Source organism: Vanellus vanellus, assembly GCF_965231255.1.
Source record: "Vanellus vanellus genome assembly, chromosome: Z".
NCBI classification, from domain to species: Eukaryota; Metazoa; Chordata; class Aves; order Charadriiformes; family Charadriidae; genus Vanellus; species Vanellus vanellus.
Window position 1 is genome coordinate 60,034,128 of NC_138908.1, and position 26,030 is coordinate 60,060,157.

At 37.9% G+C, this 26,030-nt stretch overlaps 1 protein-coding gene across 1 annotated transcript in view; it reads left to right on the forward strand.

The window, feature by feature from the left end:
* The window catches only part of TNPO1 (transportin 1), a 64,661-nt gene that overhangs the window by 17,496 nt on the left and 21,135 nt on the right, over positions 1–26,030 (forward strand). The window contains exons 4-11 of the mRNA XM_082497236.1: positions 2,679–2,828; positions 7,385–7,491; positions 8,615–8,748; positions 16,556–16,637; positions 17,380–17,502; positions 20,893–21,011; positions 23,312–23,372; positions 23,975–24,143. Coding sequence (XP_082353362.1) covers positions 2,679–2,828; positions 7,385–7,491; positions 8,615–8,748; positions 16,556–16,637; positions 17,380–17,502; positions 20,893–21,011; positions 23,312–23,372; positions 23,975–24,143 — 945 coding nt within the window. The remainder of the gene's footprint in view (positions 1–2,678; positions 2,829–7,384; positions 7,492–8,614; positions 8,749–16,555; positions 16,638–17,379; positions 17,503–20,892; positions 21,012–23,311; positions 23,373–23,974; positions 24,144–26,030) is intronic.

Below are 26,030 nucleotides of genomic sequence, written 5' to 3' on the forward strand. Positions count from 1 at the left end.
ACCTGTCAGTATGGTGATAATTGATTTTGGTTTTTGTTTTTAATCTTCTTTTTCTCGCTTTGTGAATTCTTTTTCATTTGTCAGAGTTGCAACTTTCACTGTGAATCCCATGGAATCTTTATTGCGGGTCTGTGGGATAAACACTTACTATGAAGAATAGCCTTTCTGTTATCTTGGTTGAAGGAATGGATTTAAGATGTTTCATGCTGCTGCATACCATAGGATTATTCATGAAGAAAAAAAATGGTGCTGAAGTTTCACCTTAATGTGACCTTGATTTTTATCTAAACCAGCTGGCTTATCTGCCTATTTCTGACACAAGGAACTTAATAGTATCTGTATCGCTGCTTGGTTAAATTGAAGCTGTTGCCTTGTCCCTTTTGTAATTGTAGCCAAGCATTCTAAAGGATTCATGGTTTTCACTGTTTAGCGTTTTCATGCTGGAGTTTATACTAATAGTGGCTAATGTTCCATATTCTGATTAGACTTTGGTCGTCCCTCTGGCTTCTTTCACCTCAAGGTGACACTGCTGGCTGATACAGAATGAGTAACTACTGTAGTCTGTGTCTAACTGTGGCTGCTGCTGGTTTATTGTGTCTGGCAAGGGTTTTAAATCATGTGGAAATTAAAGGAAAACTCCTTTGGTTTCGTTCCTCGCCCGGCACAACTTTAAATCTTAATAATCGTTTGTGGAGGACTGAATTTCTTGAAGATGTGTGTACCTATCAATGGATTACATTTATGTAAAGCAATCTGAGTTAGACATTGGCATAAGAGTCGATGCAGAGTTTTGACTTTTAATTCAGAGAGTATCTCAGACAAACCAGAGACTGATCAAGCGTTCAGGTGAGAATTTCTTTCTTGAGGTCATTCTCCACCTGATCGTCATTAATGATGTCTTTAAAACTTTAAACAAAATTACGGAATTATTTGATTTGACTTGCCAAGTAATAATAGTAGTAGTACTTGTCATATATGACAACGAAGTTCTGGGCTTGAGAAAAGTTTGTCCACTCATCCAGTTTTTAATATTGTTATTTAAAATAATGAGGTCTTTCTTCCTTCCTTCTCCATCCTCCCAGAAGAGCTGTTTGCCCTTGAAATGCAGGGCTGTGCAAGTGAAACTACATTTATTTTTATATTGTTTAGAAGTTGGTGGATATTTAAAACCAGTAGTGTAGGTGAATTTATAGAATTGTTTCAAATACGTATGCATAGGGTGGCTTCCTCATTTATAAAGTTACTGAATTCTGTGTAAAGCATATGTTTATTTGTAAATCAATCCATTTACAATTATGGAGCATGAAAAATAATGCTGCTTTAGGAGAACTGAAATGTGAACATAAAAACAAGATTAGAAAGTGTATGATGGCACTCAAAATCAGTTGATTAAAATGAATTTCAATTTCTGATCAGCCAAACAAAACCGTCTCTCCTGAAAAGTGCTATTTCTATTCTAACTAGCACAGATCATGATGGAAAGTGTCTTTAATGTCCATCAATCAGACATAACGGGTGTACTCTGAGAGTCTTGGTGTTGTGATGCAGTTAACATTACTTTGAAAATACTTTATATTTGAAAGTTCTATCTCTTATATTGCTTATCCTTATTTCTGGTGGGTTGTTAATAGTTTTGAAGGCCTGGAATACATCCACATGTAAACTAATTCTTGGCACAAAGGAACTTTGAACATCCTTATTTCTTGCCCAAATCAGGCCTTCATACAAAAAAAATTCAAACAAGTGAGTAAAAGGCTAATTAAAATCAGCATCCTATGCTGATTAGGGTTGCTGTAAACTGTAAATTTAAATTCTATTTTACTATAAACTAATCCTTTCTATGTAGAACATCCAGATCTCACTTTCAGCGTATTTCAGAAGTAATACCAAGTTACTCATGCCCTTGGTTGAAGAACCAAACAGGAGTCTGCTCCAATATAAATGAAAAATCTAGGCTGTTCTTTTTTCATTCCTCCTCTTGTCCCAGTGATTTAGAGAAATTTGCAGGCAAAAAGAGTTGTTGCCCAAACTTAATTTCTTACTCAGTTCAGGTCACATTTTTCTTATGGTTCACAGTATATAACACTTCCCTGTTAACGCTGTTTAAAGACTTTTTTTCTTCTCCCTCTAATGTTTGATTTGATAGATCACTAGAACAGCTGATATCTTAAGGGATTACAATACCTCATTTTGTAGAACAATTGAACAATGTATTTCTGTGGGAGTAGGGGTTGGAGGATTTACTGCACAGTCCCTACATCATTTCTGTATCTTAAAACGGTGAAAGCAGGTTTGTCATCAATTTCTTACAGTACCGGTGTTGCAGCAAGACACTCAGTATAATCAGAATGCCTGAATGTGTTTGGCTGACCAATTTCTTTCACAAGTCTCCTATACCCTGTGACTTCAGATCTATTCTTTGCTTATACCTCTATAGAGAACTTTCTCTTTAAATGTAGAATTTGTAATACTGATATTCTAATTTTGAATAAATAAAAATAGTGAACTCTGAACCTGAAAAGCTTTGCTGTGTGAATTGACAGGTGTAATTGGAAGGAGAAGTAAGGAAATGAAGATTGCTATCTGTATATAAGCTTTGCTCTTGTTGCATTGTTCTGGAAATCTGCCTTATTTCTATGAGCTGATTGAAAGTTGACTGTAATTATTTTCTGTTGCAGATGAACCGACACGTTCCTTGAGTGGTCTCATCTTGAAGAATAATGTAAAAGCACATTTTCACAACTTTCCCAATGGGGTAACTGACTTCATTAAAAGTGAATGTCTGAACAACATTGGTGATTCCTCCCCCTTAATTAGAGCTACTGTAGGTAAGTTTGCTCTTATTACTGTCTTCTGCATATTGAAAATGTTACTGATATGGGTGAGAGCTGCACTAGTGACGTAAAGAGTTGTTAAACTCCTAAAACTGTCACTTCACCATGTTATAAGGGTGGTATTTATCTTTACTGTGAATATACGAAAGTCACATTTACTTTTGCTTCCCTTTGAACTGATTTAGCAATTCGGTTCATATCTTTTGAAATGTAACTGAACATAAGCTTATTTGAATCTACTAAAATTGAGCTTGCTGCCAATTACTATCCCTAAAAACAGAAACAAGGTGAAGGTCTGACTTCAGACCTATTTCCGTACACTTGCATCAATGAAAAGCTTCTGTTAGCTAACTTCCTGCACCCTGCCCTCCATCTGCCCACACATGCACATCCTTTCAGGGAATCATCATGCCATGCAGAACACATTCACATAGTGAGTTTCTGTTTTTAAATACCTTCTGTCAGAAAACAGAAGATAAACTGTGGTGTGCAGAATATCATAGAATCATAGAGTGGTTTGTGTTGGAAGGGACCTTAAAGATCGTCTAGTTCCAGTGAGAAGTTTTTTTATTACATGGATTTCCGATTTCATCATAGATACTTCATTTTAGTACACCTCTTCCATAAAATATGCATATTTGAATTATTTTTACTTATTTCTAGGTTAAGTTGCTTTTCTGACTGCTCTCTGAGCATATGATTTCATCCAGTTACTGCAATCATTGTAGTAATTTTCCTTGTCCACTCAAAAAACTAGAAAAAAGTAAAATAAATGTATATTTGAGCACAGTAGAGAAAATGGGGGTGGGTGTCAGTCTAGAAAGAAATTCAGTTTGTATCAGCTCACTCCTCTTATAAAATAACCTACCAGTTATTGCTGCTTTAGAAGTTTTTTATATAGGATTCCTTCTCCAGACATCTGGGTTATGGGCTATGGACTAGAGAAAAATGCTCATCTCTGCTTTTTCCTGCTGTCTGTCACTTTTGAAGCTGCTTTACTATGAATTTTATTATTGTCCCATTTTCTTAATGACAGTAGAAAACAGTCTTTGAGTGGCAGGTACTTTAGTGATTTCAGGTTATAGAAGAGTCATGCTTGCTTGCTTGTTCAGAGGAGTTGTCAGTGGAGTACAATGGAGCTGTCTAAAGAATATAGTCCTGCTCCATTTGGATTGCTGTCTTAGGGTTGTTTGGTGGTGATGGCTTGTGGGGTGGGATTTTATTGCAGGGAAGGGGTGTGTGTGTGTTTGTTTTCAAGCAGTTATTCTTTGATTTCTCCTAGTATGAAATGTTTGTAGATTAGTAGCTCGATTACTGTTCAGCTTTAAGTGATCCATGCCGGGATTATTCAAGCATGTGTGAACTCGGAAGATGAGTAGCAATTGATGAACTGTATGCTTGTGTAAGAGTTGAACAGAATCTGAATGGAATGAGCATGGCAATAGAGTCAATTTTAGAACTGTGACTTGAGACCAAATGGTAGTTGCACATTGTTGTATCCTTACTTAGCTTTTCCCTATTTTAATCCTCAAATAAGTAAGTGTGGAAATTCTCTATGCTGTGTACACATTTTAAGACCCTATGTGCTGATGTTTAAATATGGATTGAAGTTCAAAAAAGATGGCTGCATGTATTGAGAACTCAGAAACTTACTAGGAAATTAATGCATTTATTTAGGAAGTGTCTGTAACTGTTCTTAAAACTTTCTGGGGATTTTAGTCTGGGCAGAACGTTAGTGTAGCTACTGCTTAAAAGCAAGCAGGGGAGATAGTTTTGAGTGTTTAAGAGTAGTGGTGGGACTGGAGGGCTTCACTGCAGAAGGAAAGTGAGAGCTAATGGTTGCCCCATTATGTTATGAAGTTCAGCCTTTTAGAATTAAGGAGTTCAGAAATCAACTTTAGGAGCTACAGAGGCAAAACACCACCCCAAAACCCCTGATCTTCCCCTTGTCCTGTTATTGGCATGAAAGTACTAAAGCATTGCTGTTTTTTCTTTATGTTACATTTTTTTATTGTCAAGTTGATGCTGTAAACTGGGGTTGCATGTAATTGAAACAGTGACATAAAAGATGCTGTCATGACAATTATGCTTATGTTTTTAACAATTTCTGACATCCCTCTGGAGTTTGTTCTGTCCTATGTTTACTGCTCAATTAGCCCGTCTGCTATATTTGTTAGATCTCACATTTGTCAAGTGAAATATCAATGGATTCTATAATACTGTTTTGAAGTTCATCACAAATCAAAGACCATCTCTCAAGACTTCAGATTTCTAACCTTGCAGCATGGTATGCTGATAAGAAGGAAGGGCCTCTTTCAACTGTCAGCTCTAGCCCAAACCTGTCAAAAAGCTGCAAGCTACTAAATTGATTATTTCTTTACTTCGATTATTCTTCTGATGTCAATGTTACTGTGTCTGGAGTGTTGCAGAGAAAGCCACAAAGGCTAATCTCTCCTGTCTTCTGTTCCCTGCTGGCCAAATAGAGCAGCAGGCGGGTGGGAAAAATTTCACATTTGAAAGAAGATGAAGCTCAGTAGAAGCCTATGAAGATTTCTTTTAGCATCAACATAAGTCCCTAAAACTTAATTTTATGTGGCTGTTTCCTCATTATTCTTAAACCTTTTGCAAAGGGTCCAATGCTGCAGCTGTTGCCTCTCTGAGTTCTTGATAGTCTGACACTATTTTTTTGTCCCTACCAAAGTGTCTCTATCATTTAAAAAACACTAGCACAGTGTTAAATGTCTTCTTCACAGACCTGTACAGAAAGTTCACAGTGACATGTGTGGTCTGAACTGCATAAATCTCTGTTGCAAAGGCCAGTGGCCTCAGGTCACTTCTTGCCTGTGCATTTGGAAGTATTTCCTCCTAGGTTATCCTGTTACTGTCTGAGATAAGCCTTTTGGAAGAACACTTAAAGTAGTTTTCAAATAGTCTTTCCTTCAGCTATGAAAGCTTGCACATATTACAAATATAGCCAGACCATTTATCATCCTCTGAAACCACTTCTAGGACCTTGAAGAGACTTTCCACCAACTCTTCTCCAAAACTACATACCCCTTTGAGACTTATATTATAACTTCTGTTACATGTTAGTCAAGAGGTGTTCTAGAAATTTCATTCTTATCTTTGTTTCTGAACCCATGTTAAGTCTACAAACAAACGTGTGCCAGTTCTAAGTTAGGGAGACAATTTTGCAATCTAAGTACTTTGACTAGGAGGCAAGAAAATTAATTTATTTTATTCTTTGTGTGAAGTTCAGTTTAACAAAAAAAAAAAAGTGGATCATTAAGATTCAGCAATAGTAGACTAAGTATTTGCTATTAATACATCTGATATTCTTTGCAGGAACATAATACTCAGGAGAAATGCATTCTTTAAGACTCCATAGATCTCCATAGGCTTTTGGGAATCTTTTCTATTCAGTTGCAGTTACGAAGAGAACTGGATACAAACTACTTTTGGAGCTGTAAAATTGTGATTTACTTCTGTCTTCATTATTGCCCTTTGTCTTTGTGGGTTCTCCAGCCTATTGCATCAAAGGAAACATGATGCAAAATATCTTTTAGTTACTGTGTGTCTTGTCCAGAGTGTCCTTTGCTCTGTAATGTTGTCCTGTTTTCTTGTGTATTTAACAAGAATTTTAACATTTTGTTCCAAAGAAAAATGGTATATTGTGGTTAGCTTAATGAAAAAGCTTAGGAAAGCTTTTTTCATCACCTGTCACTTGAGAGATTACTAGTTGTAGTAGTGTCAAGTTCTTCTGTGTTCATACTCATTTAGAAGTAACTGTCAGTAGCATAACAGATTATGCTACCTGTTTCATTTTGTCTTGAGGCAAAATGGACTCATACAAAGTCAGTCCTAGTTTATAAGTAGCCTTCCCTGTTTCTGTCACCTAATTAGCTTTTCCTGGGATTTCTATATATGCTGGAAACAGAATTAGTGACTTTTTGAGCTGACCTATGTGTTTGCTGGATCTCAATCAGCCAACCCCTTCAGCTGATCAATGGATGACCTGCCATAGTGTGTAAGCTCTAAGTAGGTGTCTTGGTCTTAGAATGTGTCCTTAATGTTTTGTGTAAACATAGTAAAGTTGTGAACACATAACTTACCACTGGGTTGTAAGTTTATTGAATGACAGATTCCCACATTCATGTTTTTGTATCATAATAAAGAAGAGGTGACTTGAGATGGACACTCTATATTTACTGGAGGTCAAGAGTTGTACAGTGTTTAGTAAATTTAGAGCCAAAGCTGCCCTGCAGTGTCTGGGCATGATTTTTTCCTTAGCTGGAATTACTTTGTGCTTGATTTCTCACGTCTGAGCCCTTTGCGGTAGCAGGAAGGAACAACTCACCTTTGCATTTCAAAGCCCTTCAAATACCATTTGTAATTAAATGTACTTCCTCTTTTTATGCTTGCCAGTTCTTAACAAAACAAGAAATTTCTTAACTACTTAGATATCTGAGAGGAGAGAAATGAGAAAAAATGGTATGAAACATGTGAAGGTATGTGAGATCTCATTTCCTTCATCCCTCTGATTCCTTTAGGCATTCTGATAACAACCATTGCCTCAAAAGGGGAATTACAGAATTGGCCTGAACTCTTACCAAAGCTTTGCAGCCTGTTGGATTCTGAGGATTACAATACCTGTGAGGTAAGGTGACTTATAGAAAATAGAAGATTATAATCTGAATTTGATTATTTTTATCTCTCTTCATAGACACTATAGATATATATAGTAGAGTGCGTGTGTATCTATGCACATATATTCTTCTCAGAGAACAGTGGCTCAAATTTGATACTTCTTGTACCTGCATTCCATGTTCTTACTGTTCATTCAATCAAATTTGTTTTCTTTGCATAAAAGCAGAACAAGACTGCAGATTGGTGGTTGTAGCATCTCAGCTAAAAGTGTCCTGAAGTTACCACTCCGTGATGCCTAATCTTTTAGGCATCATCAGCATCATCAAGTTGACCCTGAATTTTCTTTTACTTAAAAGTAGTGTTCATTCCTCTTGTAACTTAATCTGGAAAAGTGATCTGTCATTGCTACATCAGGGTGAAATGAACTGTTTTGTTCAGTGTATATGAAGGAATATAAATAAATAAATAAATACCAACTTAATTGTTTTAAACTAGGAACAGGAAAAAAGCCTTGTCTAATGTAAAAAAATTAAAATCTGGGATCACAACATTTTAATTACTTACTTTGATTACTTCCATTAAAGTGTGGGAAGCATTTTGTAGAAAATAATCCTCAGAAATAGCATAATGGTCCAAGATGCCATGCTGTTATGTAGTCTTTTAGTGCCGCTTTCTCAAGAAAAAGAAAAAAACACTTGAAAATGAAACTCAAATTGACCCTCATATCCAGAGTTCTGTTTTGTCTGATAAGAAACCATCAAAGGAAATACAATTATATATGTAATTAAATTGGATACTTCTGCACCTGGACATTTATTTCTCAAATAAGAACTAGCTTTCAAGCATTTTTTAAAATGTGATTGAATAGATGAGCATTGAATGCTAAAATTAAAATTACCACTTATCCATTACTGACTCACCCAGCTTGAGAGCTTACAGATGCCGGTATAAACTGCTTAAATAAAAAGCCTTTAAGGATGTTTCAATTTAACTCCATATTTAGCTAGCTTCATTTACTGTGTTAATTAGCTACATTTACTGTGTTGTGCTGAAATTAACTGGAAAAAACCCTGAAATTTTGCTTTCTTCAGAATGTGAAAAAAGAGATTTTTATGTCTTTTTTTTTTAAACAGGGTGCTTTTGGCGCTCTTCAGAAAATCTGTGAAGATTCTGCTGAAATTTTAGATAGTGATGTATTGGATCGACCACTCAATATCATGATACCTAAGTTCTTGCAGTTCTTCAAGCACAGCAGTCCAAAAATAAGGTATTATAGTTACCTATTAAAATTTTATTTACACAAGCAGCAAGGTTGCTATTGTGTACAACTGTTTAAAACACGCTCAGTTTTTTTAAGTGATCCTACAGAGATCCACAGAGGTTCCATGCATCCATAATTTCCATGTTTATCTGCTTAGTTAATACAACAATCTCACCTCTTTATACATCTTCCAAATGTACAGTCAGCCTATGATTTTTTTGAAAATCAAACTGTTTTTTCTAAGTTTTTGCATATTATTATGAAAAATTCAATGCTGTGGCTAGAACTTAATATTCTGATTAGAAAGAACAATTTTGCATTCATTTTGTAATGACTTCAGCAATTCTTGCTGACAAAACATTTGCTGACAAAACTATTGTTCTTGCAGAAAAATTCTTCTGCTTTAACTGCACCAAAAACTTAGAAAGCTTTCAGCTGAATCAAAATAAATTGGTTCATAATCTTTTCGCTGTAAAACTGTATTAATCTCTCCAAAGTAGTAGAAGTATAGGTGTCCCCCACTACTGGGGACCTGAGGGACCCCGGACGGGACCGACAGATGCTCCCCTCTACCCCTCTTCGAAGAGAGAGGCAGAGGAGGAAAAAGAGACTTATGAGTTTAGAAGAAACTAAACTACTTTAATGAAATATTAAAAATAAAAAGAAATAATGAAAAATATATACAAAACTGTATCAAGCTCCTGAGATGACAATCACGTCACCGGCTGGCACTGGGGCAGTCCCAGGCTGGACTCAGTGACGGACGAAAACTGGATTCCGGATCTGTATTCAGGATGGGGATCACAGGCAGATGAACAGAGTCTTCCTCAGACGTCGGCCATTGAAGGAAGAGCCCGTGACCCTTTGATCCCTCATCTTTTATACTGAGCTTGAGGCAGATGGGATGGAATACCCTGTTGGTCAGTTTTGGCTCACCTGTCCTGTCCACTTCTCCCTGCAGGTGGGACCCCACTATGCTTTTCCGTGTCCAACCCTCCAATGGGCCAAATAACAAAGTTGGTTGGCCTTGGCTGTTATAGCAATAAGTATAAGCAGGAACCTCTCTGCACACCGTGCCTGGGCATCAACTATAAACAATTGGTCTTATCACTCTGAGAGAGTGAACACTGTCTGCGCAGTATGCTTTTAATTTCAGTAGTTAGAAGAGGCCCAGCTAAGAAGCAAAGTTACTGAACAAAATTGGTTCTGTTTTACCTCAAACCAGGACATCCCACCCCTTATTCCATACCATTTGCATCTTGCTCAGATTACCATTACTTTTATCTATCAAATTTACACACACATAGATAGATAGATAGATAGATAAATATAATATGGATACATGCAGGTCACATCTACGGTTTACGTTTATATACAAAAATTTAAGTCCATTTAGTTCATGATTGCAGGATCTCATCTCAGGGCAGGAAAGATGGTTTGTGCCCATGGGTAGCATGTTCATCTCGAAGAGCTTGCTGGACGCCACTTGGTGAAGCTAGCTCAGGTTTCATCACCACTTTATTATCCTGAAAAACACTAATTGAACACTTAGTATTATATAGTGATCAGCATCATACAGCTCAGGATTGAGTATTCTCACCAATGGTTAAATTCCCTTGGGGTACACATTGAACTTCTCCATCCTTCAGCATCACCCACCAAGTACATCCAGGTCCTTGAGCAAAAACAGTCCCACGAATGGGTTTGCTTTTGCCTGAAGCAGGGAAAACCCAAACAGTTTTCCCTAACAAATTCCTTTCATGCACCACAGGGACTTTATCCCCTTCTACAGTATGTAAAAGGTCTGATTGAGCAGGACCAGCTCGATTAATGGATCCCCTGGTGTTAACTAACCAGGTAGCTTGATCTAAATGCTTGTCCCAATTTTTAAAGGTTCCACCTCATAGCTTTTAGGGTGGTTTTTAACAGTCCATTTTATCGCTCAATCTTCCCAGAAGCTGGTGCATGATAGGGAATATGATATATCCATTCTATGCCATGTTCTTTTGCCCATTTACTTATAAGATTGTTTTTAAAATGAGTCCCATTGTCTGACTCAATTCTTTCTGGGGTGCCATGTCGCCACAAGACTTGCTTTTCAAGGCCCAGATGGTATTCCGGGCAGTGGCATGAGGTACGGCATAGGTTTCCAACCATCCGGTGCTTGCTTCCACCATTGTAAGCACATAGCGCTTACCCTGGCGAGTTTGAGAGAGCGTGATGTAATCAATTTGCCAGGCTTCCCCATACTTATGTTTCAGCCATCGTCCCCCATACCACAAAGGCTTTAACCGTTTAGCTTGCTTGATTTCGGCGCATGTTTCACAGTTGTGGATAACCTGTGCAATAGCGTCCATGGTTAAATCCACCCCTCAGTCACAGGCCCATTTATATGTTGCATCCCTTCCTTGATGACCTGAAGTGTCATGGGCCCACCGAGCTAAGAAAAGTTCACCTTTATGTTCCCAGTCCAAGTCTGTCTGGAAAATTTTAGCAGCCTGATCCGCTTGCTGATTGTTTTGATGTTCCTCAGTGGCCCAACTCATGGGTACGTGGGCATCTACGTGACGTACCTTTATGACTAGGTTTGCTAGCTGGTCAGCAATATCTTGCCACAGCTCAGCAGCCCAGATGGGTTAACCTCTGCACTGCCAGTTGCTCTGCTTCCACTGCTTTAACCACCCTCACAGAGCATTTGCCACCATCCATGAGTCAGTATAGAGATAGAGTATTGGCCACTTTTCTTGTTCAGCAACATCTAACGCCAGCTGGATGGCTTTTACCTCTGCAAATGGACTCGATTCACCTTGTCCTTCAGCAGCTTCTGCGACTCGTCGTGTAGGACTCCACACAGCAGCTTTCCACCTTCAATGTTTTCCTACAATATGACAAGACCCATCAGTAAACAAGGCATACTGTTTCTCATTATCTGAGAGTTCATTATATGGTGGAGCTTCCTCAGCACGTGTCACCACCTCCTCTGGTGGCATCCCAAAGTCTTTGCCTTCGGGCCAATTTGTGATCACTTCTATGATTCCTGGGCGATTTGGGTTTCCTATTCAAGCTCGCTGTGTGATTAAGGCAACCCACTTACTCCAGCTGGCATTGGTGGCATGATGAGTAGAAGGAACTTTACCCTTGCACGTCCAGCCCAGTACTGGTAATCGGGGCGCCAGGAGGAGCTGTGCCTCAGTACCAATTACTTCTGAAGCAGCTCTAACTCCTTCATGTGCTGCTGAGATTTCTTTCTCAGTTGGAGTATAGTTGGCCTCAGAGCCTTGATATCCCCGACTCCAGAACCCCAGGGGTCAACCTCGAGTCTCCCCTGGTGCTTTCTGCCAGAGACTCCAGGTAGGGCCATTGTCCCGGGCTGCGATGTAGAGCACATTTCTAATGTCCCGTCCAGTTCGGACTGGTCCAAGGGCTACTGCATGCACAATCTCTTGTTTAATTTGCTCAAAGGCTTGTCATTGCTCAGGGCCCCACATAAACTCATTTTTCTTTTGAGTCACTTCGTAGAGAGGTTTCACAATCTGGCTATAACCTGGAATGTGCATTCTCCGGAAACCCACAACACCTAAGAAGGCTTGTGTTTCCTTTTTGTTAGTAGGTGGGGAAAGAGATGTTATTTTGTTAATCATATCCATTGGGATCTGGCGACGGCCATCTTGCCACTTAATTCCCAAAAACTGGATTTCTTGTGCAGGTCCCTTGACCTTAACCTCTTTTAATGGCAAAATCTGCTTTCAGAAGAATCTTAATTATTTTCCTACCTTTGTGGAAAGGTGCTTCTGCTGAATTACCCCACACAATGATGTCATCGATGTATTGTAGGTGTTCTGGAGCTCCACCCTTCTCCAGTGTGGTCTGGATCAGTCCATGGCAAATGGTAGGGCTGTGTTTCCACCCCTGGGGCAGTCGGTTCCAGGTGTACTGGACACCCCTCCAGGTGAAAGCAAACTGTGGCCTGCACTCTGCTGCTAAAGGAATAGAGAAAAAGGCATTAGCAATGTCAATTGTAGCGTACCATTGGGCTGCCTTTGACTCCAGTTCATACTGAAGTTGTAGCATATCTGACACAGCAGCACTCAGTGGTGGTGTGGCTTCATTCAGGCCATGATAGTCTACTGTTAATCTCCAGTCCCCATCAGACTTTTGCACTGGCCATATAGGGCTGTTAAAGGGTGAGCGAGTTTTGCTGATCACTCCTTGGCTTTCTAGCCGGCGAATCAGGTTATGGATGGGAATCAGGGAGTCTCGGTTGGTGCGATACTGTCGTTGATGCACCGTGGCAGTAGCAATTGGCACCTGCTGATCTTCAACCCTCAGCAGTCCCACAACAGATGGGTCATCTGAAAGACCGGGTAAGGTAGACAGCTGTGTAACATCCTCAGTCTCTACAGCTGCTATACCAAAAGCCCATCGATACCCTTTTGGGTCTTTAAAATACCCTCTCTTGAGATAGTCTATGCCAAGGATGCATGGAGCATCTGGACCAGTAACAATGGGGTGTTTCTCCCATTTATTCCCAGTTAGGCTCACTTCAGCCTCTAATACAGTCAGTTCTTGAGATCCGCCTGTCACTCCAGAAATGGTGACAGTTTCTGCCCCTTTATGATTCGATGGCAATAGGGTACACTGTGCACCAGTGTCCACTAGGGCTTTATACTTTTGTGGCTCTAATGTGCCAGGCCATTGAATCCACACAGTCCAATAAATTTGGTTGTCCCTGTCCTCCTTCTGGCTGGAGGCAGGGCACCTCTAACATTGACCGTAGTACCTACGATTATCATATCGGTTGCTACCTGGTCCATAGGATCGCCTACCATAGGTTGGAGCAGCCTTCCTCCTGTAAGAATCTATTCTTCTATCTGCTTCATTTTGCAGCTCAAGCACCCATGCCTGTAGAGCTGAGGTAGGTTCTCCATCCCACTTCTTCATGTCTTCTCCATATTCACAGAGGCAAAACCACAGGATATCTCATATCGGGTTTGATTTGTCTTGAGTCAGAGGGTGTTTTTCCTCTTGAGTAGGAGGGCGTTTCTTCTTAGCAGCTGCAACATGAGTCTGTGCAGGGAAAGAATAGAGTTTTTCCTCCACCTTGGTTAGTTTATCAAACAGTTTATCAGTTTGCTCAACTATTTTCTGGGTCATTTGCTCTATTTTCTCAGTCATTTTCTCGGTGGTCACAGTCAGCTTTTCTATGGCTGCCACAGAAAAGGGACGAGAGAGACTGTCTTCATACTGTCGTACCTTATTAACCACTTTATTTACAGTTGATGTGTCAGTATCAGATCCTCCCCAGACCGTTGTTGACAATGTGTAGGAATATGTTGATGGCACACTTTGTACAAACTTTTTGAGCATAGATCGTTTTGCATGGCATTTCATCAGGGTCTACAATAACTTGCCCATCACTATAAATCACCTCTCGCACAGCCAATTCTCTCAGGTACTTAATACCTTTTTCCATGTTGGTCCATTTACTTGGACGGCATTCAATATCATCCTTAAAGGGATACCTGCGCTTTATGGCTGACACCAGTCGCCTCCAGAGACTGAGAGTGCTTGTCTTTCTCCCAATCTCTTTATCAATACCTCCATCCTTGGCCAGGTTTCCCAATTGCCTCCCTCTCCTCCTCTTGGCTGGAGGCAGGGCACCTCAGAAAGAATTGAGTCACACAATGGGACTCATTTTAAAAACAATTTTACAAGTAATTGGGCAAAAGAACATGGCATAGAATGGATATATCATATTCCCTATCATGCACCAGCTTCTGGGAAGATTGAGCAATACAATGGACTGTTAAAAACCACCCTAAAAGCTATAGGAGGAGGAACCTTTAAAAATTGGGACAAGCATTTAGATCAAGCTACCTGGTTAGTTAACCTGGTTCTGTTTTACCTCAAACCAGGACAATAGGATAGAAGAAAGATTCCAGAATTAAATTGTTATTGCTAATATTAATGATAAAGAAGAGTAGCTTTTACCCTGAAATGAGCCAACAGTGTGCCCCTGCCACAAAGAAGGCTAATGGTGTCCTGGGCTGGAGCGTTGCCAGCTGGTTAAGGAAGGTGATCCTTCCCCTCATCTTCCAGGTAAGGCCACATCTGGAGTACTGTGTCCAGTTCTGGTCTGTCAAGTACAAGAGAGAGATATAGACATGCTGGAGAGAGTCCAGTGAAGGGCCATGACAATTATGAAGGGACTGGAGCATCTCTCCAATGAGGAAAGGCTGAGAAAGCTGGGACTGGGAGAGCTCATCAATGTACGTAAATAACCTGAAAGAAGGCAGCAAAAAAGACATGGCCAGGCTTTTTCCAGTGGTGCCCCGTGACAGAACCAGAGGCAATGGGCACAAACAGAAACACAGAAGGTTACCTTTGAACATCAGGAAACACATTTTTACTGTGAGAGTGACCAAACACTGGCACAGGTTGCCCACAGAGGGGATGGAGTTTCCATCTTTTGAGATATTCAAAAGCCATCTGGACATGGTCCTGGGCAACTAGCTCTAGGTGGCCCTGCTTGAGCAGAGGGGTTGCACCAAATTACCTCCAGAGGTGCCTTCCAACCTCAACTGATTCGTGTGATCCTGGGAAATGTATTTTTTAACTCCTGTTTGAAAATTATATTGAAAGATTCTACAAATTGGAGGTGGCAATTCTTTATTGCCAACAGTAGTAGATGGTGGAGACTAAGAGGAAGAGTATAACTGGAATCATTCATGATAGGATTCAATTAAGATTTAGAAACTCACCTGAAATAGATGCACACTAAGAAAAATATATAACAAACCCTGAACTTCCTCTTGTGGAAAGATGAACTTAATGCTTCTCTGGAGCTCGGAGATGGAGAAAAACATGCTTTTTTCCTTACCGCATTATACAGTCTCTCACTTTTTTCCTATGCTGCGATGTTTATGGCTTTGAGACTTAAACCAGTTTCAAGTTTAAAGCAGGCCACCTGCTGACCCACAGCCTGGTTTCAGTACATTGTGCTGAAGTATGAAAACTGTTAGTAGTGTCAGAAAAATACTTTAGATTTAAATCTGTCAAGAGACAACTTTTGAACAACGTTTTATGAGACAGTCTTCCAGGAAATGTCTGAACAGAATAGAAATTTGGAGTTACATTAATAATAATACTTTATGGATCTTCCGAGGCTTTTACAGGTAGTTTTGTCTTGTGCCTTTACTTACGGAATTTGAATTTTGTATCTCTGGGAATGAAAAAGACCTGTCAGTAATGGCTTTGCATGACATGGAATAGATGAACCAATGCTTCATTTTTAGTCTGTTTCTACACAAGTGTGTATCCTACTACAAGAGTATTTTTGTTCTAAGCTACAGTTATATTTTTGACACATGTTGGTCTCACTAAATACTAAAAATGTTGCAAAGGCAGTTGGATACTTAACAACTAAGAAGGCCATACTAAAATTTCACCATGTTGACTCATATAGAATTGTTAGTATCTGAGAAGATCAATAATCATAATATAATCAAAAAAGAACATCCTTACATATTGTTTGGAACAAATATGCCAGGTGTAGTCATCCTGCTCAGTTTTTTATTTACTGAATATTTAAAAATATTTATTTCAGAGGATATATCAGAGGATAAGATGGTACTTTAAATGTAGTATAGTAATTTTGCTTGGTAGTACTGTAGATATGCAGACTTGTTCCCTAGTGTCTCTAGAAGATGTTTGGACAGTGTAATTTGCTTCCTAATATTTTTGATGCCTATGTACAGTTTAGAAAATGTTTTTAACTCATGAAAAATGTGTATCTTAACTGTTCCATTTTTAGGTCCCACGCTGTTGCATGCGTCAATCAGTTTATCATCAGCAGAACTCAGGCTCTTATGTTGCACATAGATTCTTTTATTGAGGTGGGTCTGCATTCTTCATTGGGGGTTAAATCAAATTACGTATCTGGTTTATCAAGAGATTTGAATTACATTTTACAACCACCTCTACCCCCAAACTCCCCATTTCTGCTTTCCTGTTCTTAGGTTCAGTCGCCATGGATTGAAGTTCATTCTGTATGCTTGTGCTCAGAGCTGATTAGTCTAAGGACTCTGCAAGCCCAAAACATAGTATTTTGAAAGATGCTTCCTCTTAATAAGTAGAGGAAACTCTTGTTGTATAAAAGTGTAAAAGTAATGGCAGCAGTCTGTCACCTACCTTTAATGGAAAGTGCAGTACAAGGATCATCATGTCACTGAGGCTGTCTGAGTCTCTCTGAATACTGCTACTTACTGAACATGGATTAGAAGGGTGGTATTTTGGGTTATCTAGAGTATTTGACTTGCTGCTGTTATGTACTGATGAAGTTTTCTGGCTTCACAACTTTGTTTATGTTTAGGAGGAAAAAAAAATCCAGAAAATACTGTTCTTGTGCCAGTGCTAATATTAGGCCGTGCTTTTGTTATGTGTGCATTACACATTGAGAGTCTGAAGGTTCATTTGCTGAACCATTATGTCTTTAAGAAATAAAATTGTATTCTGAGGTGTGGGGTGGGAGAGTACAGAAGTACATAATTACATACTTTAGTTTCCCAGTAATGTCAATTTAAATACAAGTTGAACTAGATGAACTGAGGCTGTTCAACTGATACTACTTTCCAACAGAATCTTTTTGCACTGGCTACTGATGAGGAGCCTGAAGTACGCAAAAACGTGTGCCGTGCTCTGGTAATGTTGCTGGAAGTTCGAATGGATCGCCTGCTTCCTCATATGATTAGTATAGTTGAGGTGAGTCTCATTTCCCAGATTGCATGCTGAAAAACCTGTTTACAGTTGCAGAAGTAATAACAAATTAAAAGCATTCATCAGAACAGGTGTGTTACTCCTGCACTTGCCTACTCTTCATTTTCCTTCAAGACTGAGATTGCAAAACTTTCTTCTTAGCTAATTGCGAACTTGACACTGTTTTTGACAGGCAATGCATATGGCAGTTGTTTATTCTTCATTAAGTTAATTGATCCTGAAATGGGTGGAATCAGCTTTATTGTGGAGCAGCCAGGTATTGCTTGACCACAGTTGAGATCATGTTAAAAGTCTAGTGCTAGTGCTGATAGTGCTACAGTTTACACATTGAAGCTGTCACTTTTTTTGGATGTGTTGACCATAACAAGGATAAGGAATGTTATGTTATGTAGCTGAGATGTTCTTCGAGCTATTAACAATGTTGCCTCCTTGCATTCAGTTGTAGTTAATGTCATTTGATAGTTCCTTTACCATTCTACATTAGAGCACCAGTCAGCTCTGTCTTTTTGTCTGCTCAACTGTTTGGGCTGTGAGTAATTTCCACATTTCTGGAAAATAGATGGCATTTACGTACGGTACTTGCCAAATGGAAATATAGCTAAAATCATAACATTTCTCATGCAGATTTCATGTGGACAAGTGGGTCATAACCCAGTGTCAAATTCCATAAAGACTATGTCCAGACATCACAAAGAAGGTGTTGGAGTTTTTTTTTGTTCCTGTACACAGGCATGAGAGGTGACCCTCAACAGCATTGGTGTGTTATCTCATCTTCCTACATGTTGTCTGGAATTCCATGACACCAGTCTTGGCAGACATGTTCTCATATAACATAGGACAAGCAAGGATTGTTGGTACTTGGTGGTGGGGTTTGTTTTGTTCGATTGGTGGGGATATTTTTTTCTTGAGACAGAATAAAGCTGTGGAGATTATATTGTCAAGAAGTGATAAATTCTCTGGCTCTTCACCCTCCTAATTTTAGTAAGGGACTTCTGGACTTTGTAGGCAGAAATGATGTCACCAACCACAAAAAGATACAAGATTGTATTCTCATTGTATATGGTATTTTGCTGTTGGGAAAACTATTACTAGGCTCCGTCTTTACAAAAGACAGTAGTAGTGATTTTCTGTTCTGTAACAGAAAGTTTAGGTCTTGGAGGTTTTTTTGAGACTACTGTTACTGATTTCCCCAGTTATGTATGCATCCTGGTACGTGCAAATGTAGCATCCCAGAACTGACTCTTGTTCAGCATTCAAATGAGTCAGGTTTTGCACCTTTGAGGTATTAATGCCTCCAAAGCTGAGTGCTGCAGCTGATGGCTGCTTCAGGTGAAGAGAGTCTTAAAAGAGAGAAACACATATCTACATGATGTTCTTTATGCTTATGGAGAATAACTTTTGCAGTAGTTAATATTAATGATCCAGTAGTGATTCTAAGAAGGCATAATGGAGGGCATAATGCTTTTGAAGCAGATTTAAACTTTCTTGCCAAATCCCTGGAGCATACAGGAATGGCTGAGTTTAGATTTCATTGGGTTTTTTGAGCACACACTTCCAGGTGAGCAGAAGCAGATGTTTTTGTCTTTTTTTTCATCTGAGGACTTGATAACTGGATATGTCAGAAGTAGACCAACGTAACATTTCAATTATTAGATTGTATTTGTATGCTCACAGAGCATATTTATGCAAAGACATGGCTCCTAAGATCCTGACTTTTGCATCCTGTTGCTTTCTTCAGATAGACACGTCTTTTACTGCTCAAAGGATGTGTTCTTAACACTTTGTGTATCGCACTATTCTTTTCTTGATGGTTTGACTTAACAAGACTAACACAACATTATTTACATTACAGAGCACACAAAACTGTACTGAAAAATCTTCCTATGCTATTTTGTAATTTATTGTGACAAAGCAACTATCTGCATTGCCTAAAGTCAATAGAATTTTATAGCTCATCATTAAAAGTACTTATAAAAATCTGGCATGATAATATTAAAAAAGAAAAAAAAAAAAGACGACTTCAAATACCCTTTCCACATTTTGCTTTGTTATTAGGATCACTGTTGTTGCTATGATTTCCAGGCTGTATATATGGCTGTCTTATACCATGAGTGGAAGTAGCCTTTTCAATCTACTACTATCTAACTCCGTGGAGCATATAGTATAATACTTAAAATAAATACTTGAAGAGGAAATGAGTGTGAGGGGCATCTTCAAACAGATTACTCTTTGTGATTCTGTTTTTGTCTTCCTGACAAATAACACATCCACAACAAAATAGTGGCTTTTCAAGCCCTCTGGGGAAAAATGCCTAATCTCTTATGTTAAGGTGCATTAAGGAAGCTTTGCTTGCAGTGAGTAGGACATTTTTCGACTTTTCCAATCTGCAATCTGTTGACGGTTTGGAATATTGCAGTATTTCTGTTACTGCAAGTTCTAAATCTCAATAATGAACCATTAGGAAAAGCTTGCAAGTTAGTGCAATTCTGTAGGAAGGGGTGCCATTCATGGCAAGTCTTGCATCCCTGAAATGCATAAGGATAATAAAGTTTCCTCCATTCTATTTAATTTTGAGAATAAAATGGTATTCCAAAGCAACTGAAGAGGGATTTCTCTTGTTCTAAATCCATGTATCAGGAAAGGTAGCTGCATGGACTTGCATGAGATTTTCTAAATTGGATGGAAGAACAAACTTTTTCAGAAATAAGGGCTGGCATGGAAGAATGCAGAAATTAGTATTTTGGAAGTTGCAAGAGTCTTCCCTAAATTGTTTGGCAGTTGTGTATAAGAAACTGATGTAGCAATAGTCTACTTAGGCTATTTGTTTATGCAGGTATTTGATTTTTTTTGGTTGAAGGAGGATTACATTTCAGTAGCAAGCTTAAAGATTTGATACTGAATCTCTGAATTACCATTCATGCGAGAAAAATGTGAGACTTTTTTTTCCCCCTGTTATGGGTTCTACTTAATTACATCCTGTCAGATAATCAAGATTTGGAAGGGAAGCTTTTTTATGGTACTGGAAACAAAAAGTATTTCCATCTTATTAATGGTATAGTTGTAACTTTTTATTCAAAAGTGCAAAGGGAGAATAAAAGATAAAAAAAAATCTATTCCCAGGAAAATTCTGTTTATTGTCTTTAGTCTCTGCAGTTTCTTGGTGTCTGAATCATGTAGCATTAAGAAATCTTGTAGCTTATTCTCACCATAGCCTTAAGTTGTCTCTTATGTCTATTTCTTCCCCTTGCCCCAAAGAAACAAAATTGCTATGGTAGCACAGTCTGGTTTTGCTAACACACTTTGCAATGTCAGTAGCTTCTTCTGGACACTTAAAACTTTTATCTTATACAAGTAATTTATCTTTAAATTGTGTAGTACATGCTTCAAAGGACCCAGGACCAAGATGAAAATGTGGCTTTGGAGGCTTGTGAGTTTTGGCTGACTTTGGCTGAACAGCCGATTTGTAAAGATGTATTATGCCGGCATCTTACTAAGTAAGTATTAAGAATTACAACTCCTATTTATTTTGAAACAGCCATCTTTATACTTCAGTTGACTTGATCCTGGTTACTCTTATAGAGACTGTATCTAGCTTGCAGTATGCTTAGAAGAATTTTCCTTTAGTTAGTTCTTGTACATAGTAAAAACGGCTTTAGCACAGAGTTCATTGAAAGGAATTCTGAGGATTTCAGACCCAGTGACCTCTAGAAGCAACCTAGACTGTGTCACTCTGGTGCTTTACCTCAAGCTTAATAGGCTGTTAAGCTTCACATGGATGTAAAGATGTGCTAACATGCACTTAAGCTCAAACAAACATTTCCACATGATATTAGCTGTAATATCTGGTGTACCATGAACGTGTTGTCTTGACTACTGCTGATGCAGGCATCTCTGTGCAATGCTTCTATGTGCATAGTCCTGCAAAGGGTTCCCCATTTACAAAGAATGTAACAAAACAGCACGGCATCACTTGGATTTAGGAGTCAATTTTATAATCAATTGCTATTGCCATTTAGACTTGAAGAAAGCATGTACAATGTGTTCCTTCATACTTCTGCAGCCTGATAGTAGTTTAAGTTTCAAAAATTATTTTTTGTAATTTTCAAAAATTATCCTATGCCTCAAAATGTATGGGAATAAATATTGGTGTTTGAGACATAAACATCTGCATGTCTGCAACAATGCTTGTAAATTTTTTCCAGATTAATCCGAAGATTTTGCAATAGGAAATGAATTCTTCAGTGTTACCAGTAAATGGATGCTCTTCATTTTTACATATATATGGAAGGTTTTTGAAATTCTAGGGCAATTCTTTCAGGATCTTGAGTGGAAGAACAGAATCACAGACAGAAGAGACATTCTTCTCAGCAGTATAAATGTGAAGCAATTTTAAAAAAAATGAGCAAAATTTCAGTTTTCATAAGGAATTAGGAAGTAGAGAATTGAGATTAGAACACCTACTGTAGCAGTGGAGGAATAGGAGTTGAAAACAGGAGAACCGATGTTACGAGAAATAATTTTTAAGTTTTAAAGTGGTTTTACTTAATTCCTACTCTTGTAGCTCAAAAGGCAAACTACAATAGCAAAATTATTGAGTCTACCCTCCCCATTCCCAACATGCATCATGTTTATACTGAGAATTTTAATAACTACTAGTATTAAACCTCTTTTGGCCTATGTGAACATTGACACTGCATCAGTGTCTTTTTTTAAAAGGAAAGTGCTTTTAAATGTCTAGAAAAACACATAAATAAGATTAACATTACATTTTTCATGATCTTTCAATGTCATGTTTGTTGAAAGAAACTGATTTGATGGCGAGTCCTGTTTGGAGAACTGTATAGTTTTTTCAATATTTGGTTATAATCTTAAAATATTTTCTATTAAGTTGAAAGTGGGACAAGATATTCTAAAAACCTGTTCATGTGATATCTAACATCTTGTTCCATTTTGCTGCTGTAGGCTTTCTTATAAAATACATAGTTCATGCATACTTCGTGAAGTATGCTGCAGAAATGTCAATGAATTGGTGATAACGAGTATTAATATATAATATGTATTAATAATATATATAATGTGTTTAAATATATATAATGTGTATTAATATATTAATATATAGAATATATTAATATAGGATATATATAATGTGGTTTTATGTGAAGTATTTGACTTTTTTACCTTGGTACTTTTTTTAGCTATACATCTGTACAATTGGAGTCCCATAGTCATAACCAGTTTAATAACTAAATAAATCCTAATACAGATTATTCAAGATGTCTGCAATTTTGGGGACTTGCCTTATTGAGGTAATCATGAAAGGATAGGAGGGCTTAATGTAGTTAGGCTCCTGTCATTAAGAGTAGCGAGGTAGAGTCTTCAGCCACAAGTAAATAAAGTGACAACTACTATTGGTGAGAGCAAACTTGTTTATCATGTGTTTTACGGGAGTTTGAATTTTAACTGAAAACCTTCAGACTTAATTTCTGAAAGGTGCTTCAGAATAAATTCATCATATGGGACAACAGCTGTTTTTTAAAGTTTAAAATTCAGTTGTGCCATATGGCTACTTCCAGTTAAAAGTTTGTAATTTGAAATTTACACTTTTTCAGATTACAAAGTATTGACGAACCTTATGAACTTAGGTACTAGCTTTTGTTATCAGGCAAAGGGTTCTTTTTCTTTTGGGTTTGGGGGGGTGGGGTCTACAACTGAAATGATGGCCCAGATAACTGAAAACTGGCTTGTCTTTTTTTGTGTGTGTGTTATTTTGACATGTATCAATATTTCTTTGTAGGCTGATACCTGTGCTGGTAAATGGTATGAAATACTCAGAGATCGATATTATTCTGTTGAAGGTGAGCATCAATTTGTTTTAGTCTGTAAGAATATCTGGTTAATTTCTGACCTGTAAATCAGAATGATTCAGATCAAGATGGTGTGCTGTTCCAAATACTAAATGTGACTGCTGCCGTGTTTGTTGGAAAATGGTGTGCAGGCTTTCCTGCTTTGCCCCTGTTCCCTCCCACCCAACTTAGGCACAGCTGGGATACTATTACCCATGAACTACTGCAACAATTTAGCCTAAAAAAAATGTTCTGAACTAGTTATAATGCCTTCTAGATTGAATACACGGCTTTTTCCATCACTGCACTTCAGAATATGTCTGTGTACCAGAATTTCTCTGTCACTTCTTTCTGTTTCATGCCCATTAAGAGTAATTTCTTAACGAGAAGGATACTTTGTGCGTGAGCTTACCTCTCTTGCTTCTGTCTTTCTGTCATTTTTCTGGTAAATGCAGTAGCAAAATGCAGAAGCAATAGCATTTTTATTAGGTGGGCAGCACAAGTAGGATGTGAATCTTTTATCTGCTTATAAAACCTGGAACTAAAACTATGTTCTTAACTTCCTTGAGCAATATAATTGGACTAGTTTATCTGATAAAACGTTTTGATGACAGGGGGATGTTGAAGAAGATGAAGCTATTCCAGATAGTGAACAGGACATAAGACCTCGTTTTCATCGTTCACGGACAGTGGCTCAGCAACACGAAGAAGATGGTATTGAAGATGATGATGATGATGATGATGAACTTGATGATGATGATACTATTTCTGACTGGAATTTAAGTATGTCAAAGTAACATATAAAATGTTTTAAAATAGGCTTTGCTTTTGAATACAAAAAGAACTATGCACTGACATAATTGGTAGATGGGGTGATGGGGGGACTTTTTCAGATGATGCTTTGAGTATATAAGTGTATTGGCAAAAACTAGTCATCTGTAAGCTTATTTCTTATTTTGAATATGGCAGATTGAGCTACAAACATTAACTGGATGCAATTCAACAGAACTTTTGGACTTAGAATTTTAATTCTACAAGATAATAAAAATCACCTGTTTAACTCTAGTTTAAAAAAAAAACAAGCTCTTCCACATTGATAGCTGAAGGAACCTTAATAATGCTTTCTTTTGCTTCAATCTTCCCTCTAAAATTGGTTTGTGTGTTTTGTTTTGGTTGGAGTTTTTTTCCATGTGAATATGGTACTACTCACGGCCATTACCGATAGTTCTTTTCTATGTGAGGAATTTGCTTCTGACCAGTTATTTATGAAAAGAGGAGATAGCTGTGAGAAAACCACAGTTCTGATGGCCTGTGTATGAGTCATAGGACCTTTAGGCTATGTGGTAAGGAAATAAAACACCACAAACTGATTTTTAAGCTCAGTGATAGAAAATAGCTAGTGAAATTGTGATAAATCTGACTTAAATATACTTTGCAAGCAGTGTCATTGTGGAATAATGTTTTGAGATTAGGACACATCCACATAAATATATTTTTTTTTACAATGCCTCAAGTTTTCACAAAAGGTCAATGTACCCTGAAGTCAAACAATTTTGAGACATATCTGATTTTTAAATAATAATAATTGTTGTTGTTATTATTATTGAAGAAAATATGAGTGCAAATATGCTTGTTTCCATAAAGCCTCTTTTTTAAAAAAGTATAGTTTTAGATTCATAATGCTATTCTTGTCACTGCTGTGTGTGGAGATTGCTGAATTAAATATATATTTTCTGAAAAAGATCGCTGAAATGGTAGTGGGTCCCCTGCGGTTTACAGTTTTGATTAAGACGGTGTGGAAGATAAAGTTGTCCAGGAATGGTGGCCAGAAAGAGAAAGAGCAGAGCAGTTAAGAAATCTGTATTGACAAAAGTTATGTGAACTTGAGAGAATTTGGATTATCTGAAAATCAGAACTGTTTGCCCTATTTCTTATCTAGTGCTCTATATTTGACTTGCAATTTGAACAGAGAGGAAGCATCAGCACAGCCTGACAGTTAGCAGCATTGCTTACTAATGAGACCAGTTAGACCATTTTGATGGATTAAAAAGGAACTGAGATCATAATAAGCAAAAAGTGCAATATAAATTCTGTAATATGAGCATCCTTTATAAAACAATCGTAGCATTCTTTTTTCTGGACATGACAAAACCACAGCAGAAAAACAGAATAAGGATTACTAAGTCATGTTTTGAAGTTGTTCCTGATTTTTCTTTTATGAGCTTTTGTTTGCTAAAAACATGGGATTAAAACTTTCAAACAAATTTTGAAGTGGTGTTCTTCATATCAGAATAGGAGTAAGGTACAAAAGCTCAGAGCAGAGGCCAGCAAATTCCTTTTAGTCTCTAGAGTTGGCTGATTTTGTCTTTTATTACTTAGAGACATGGATAACGTTTGACTATTTTCTTTCCAGTCAAATGCTAGTATTTTCAGGCAATTTCTCCTTTCTTCTTAGTTCATCTAATATGTTATATTCATGTCACAGACCTTCCCTCTTGCTTAGTGTTACGCTAACCTGAAATCGTGTAGTGTGTATAAAGTTGCAATTTAATGGTGTGGTTCCTGTCAGTGAGTGTTTTAATATCCCCAACGTATAAATCCTTCTAGTGGCTATTTAAGTGCTGCAAAACTGGCTTTCTAAGAGCTGTGGCTTTGCACCAGAGTACAGTG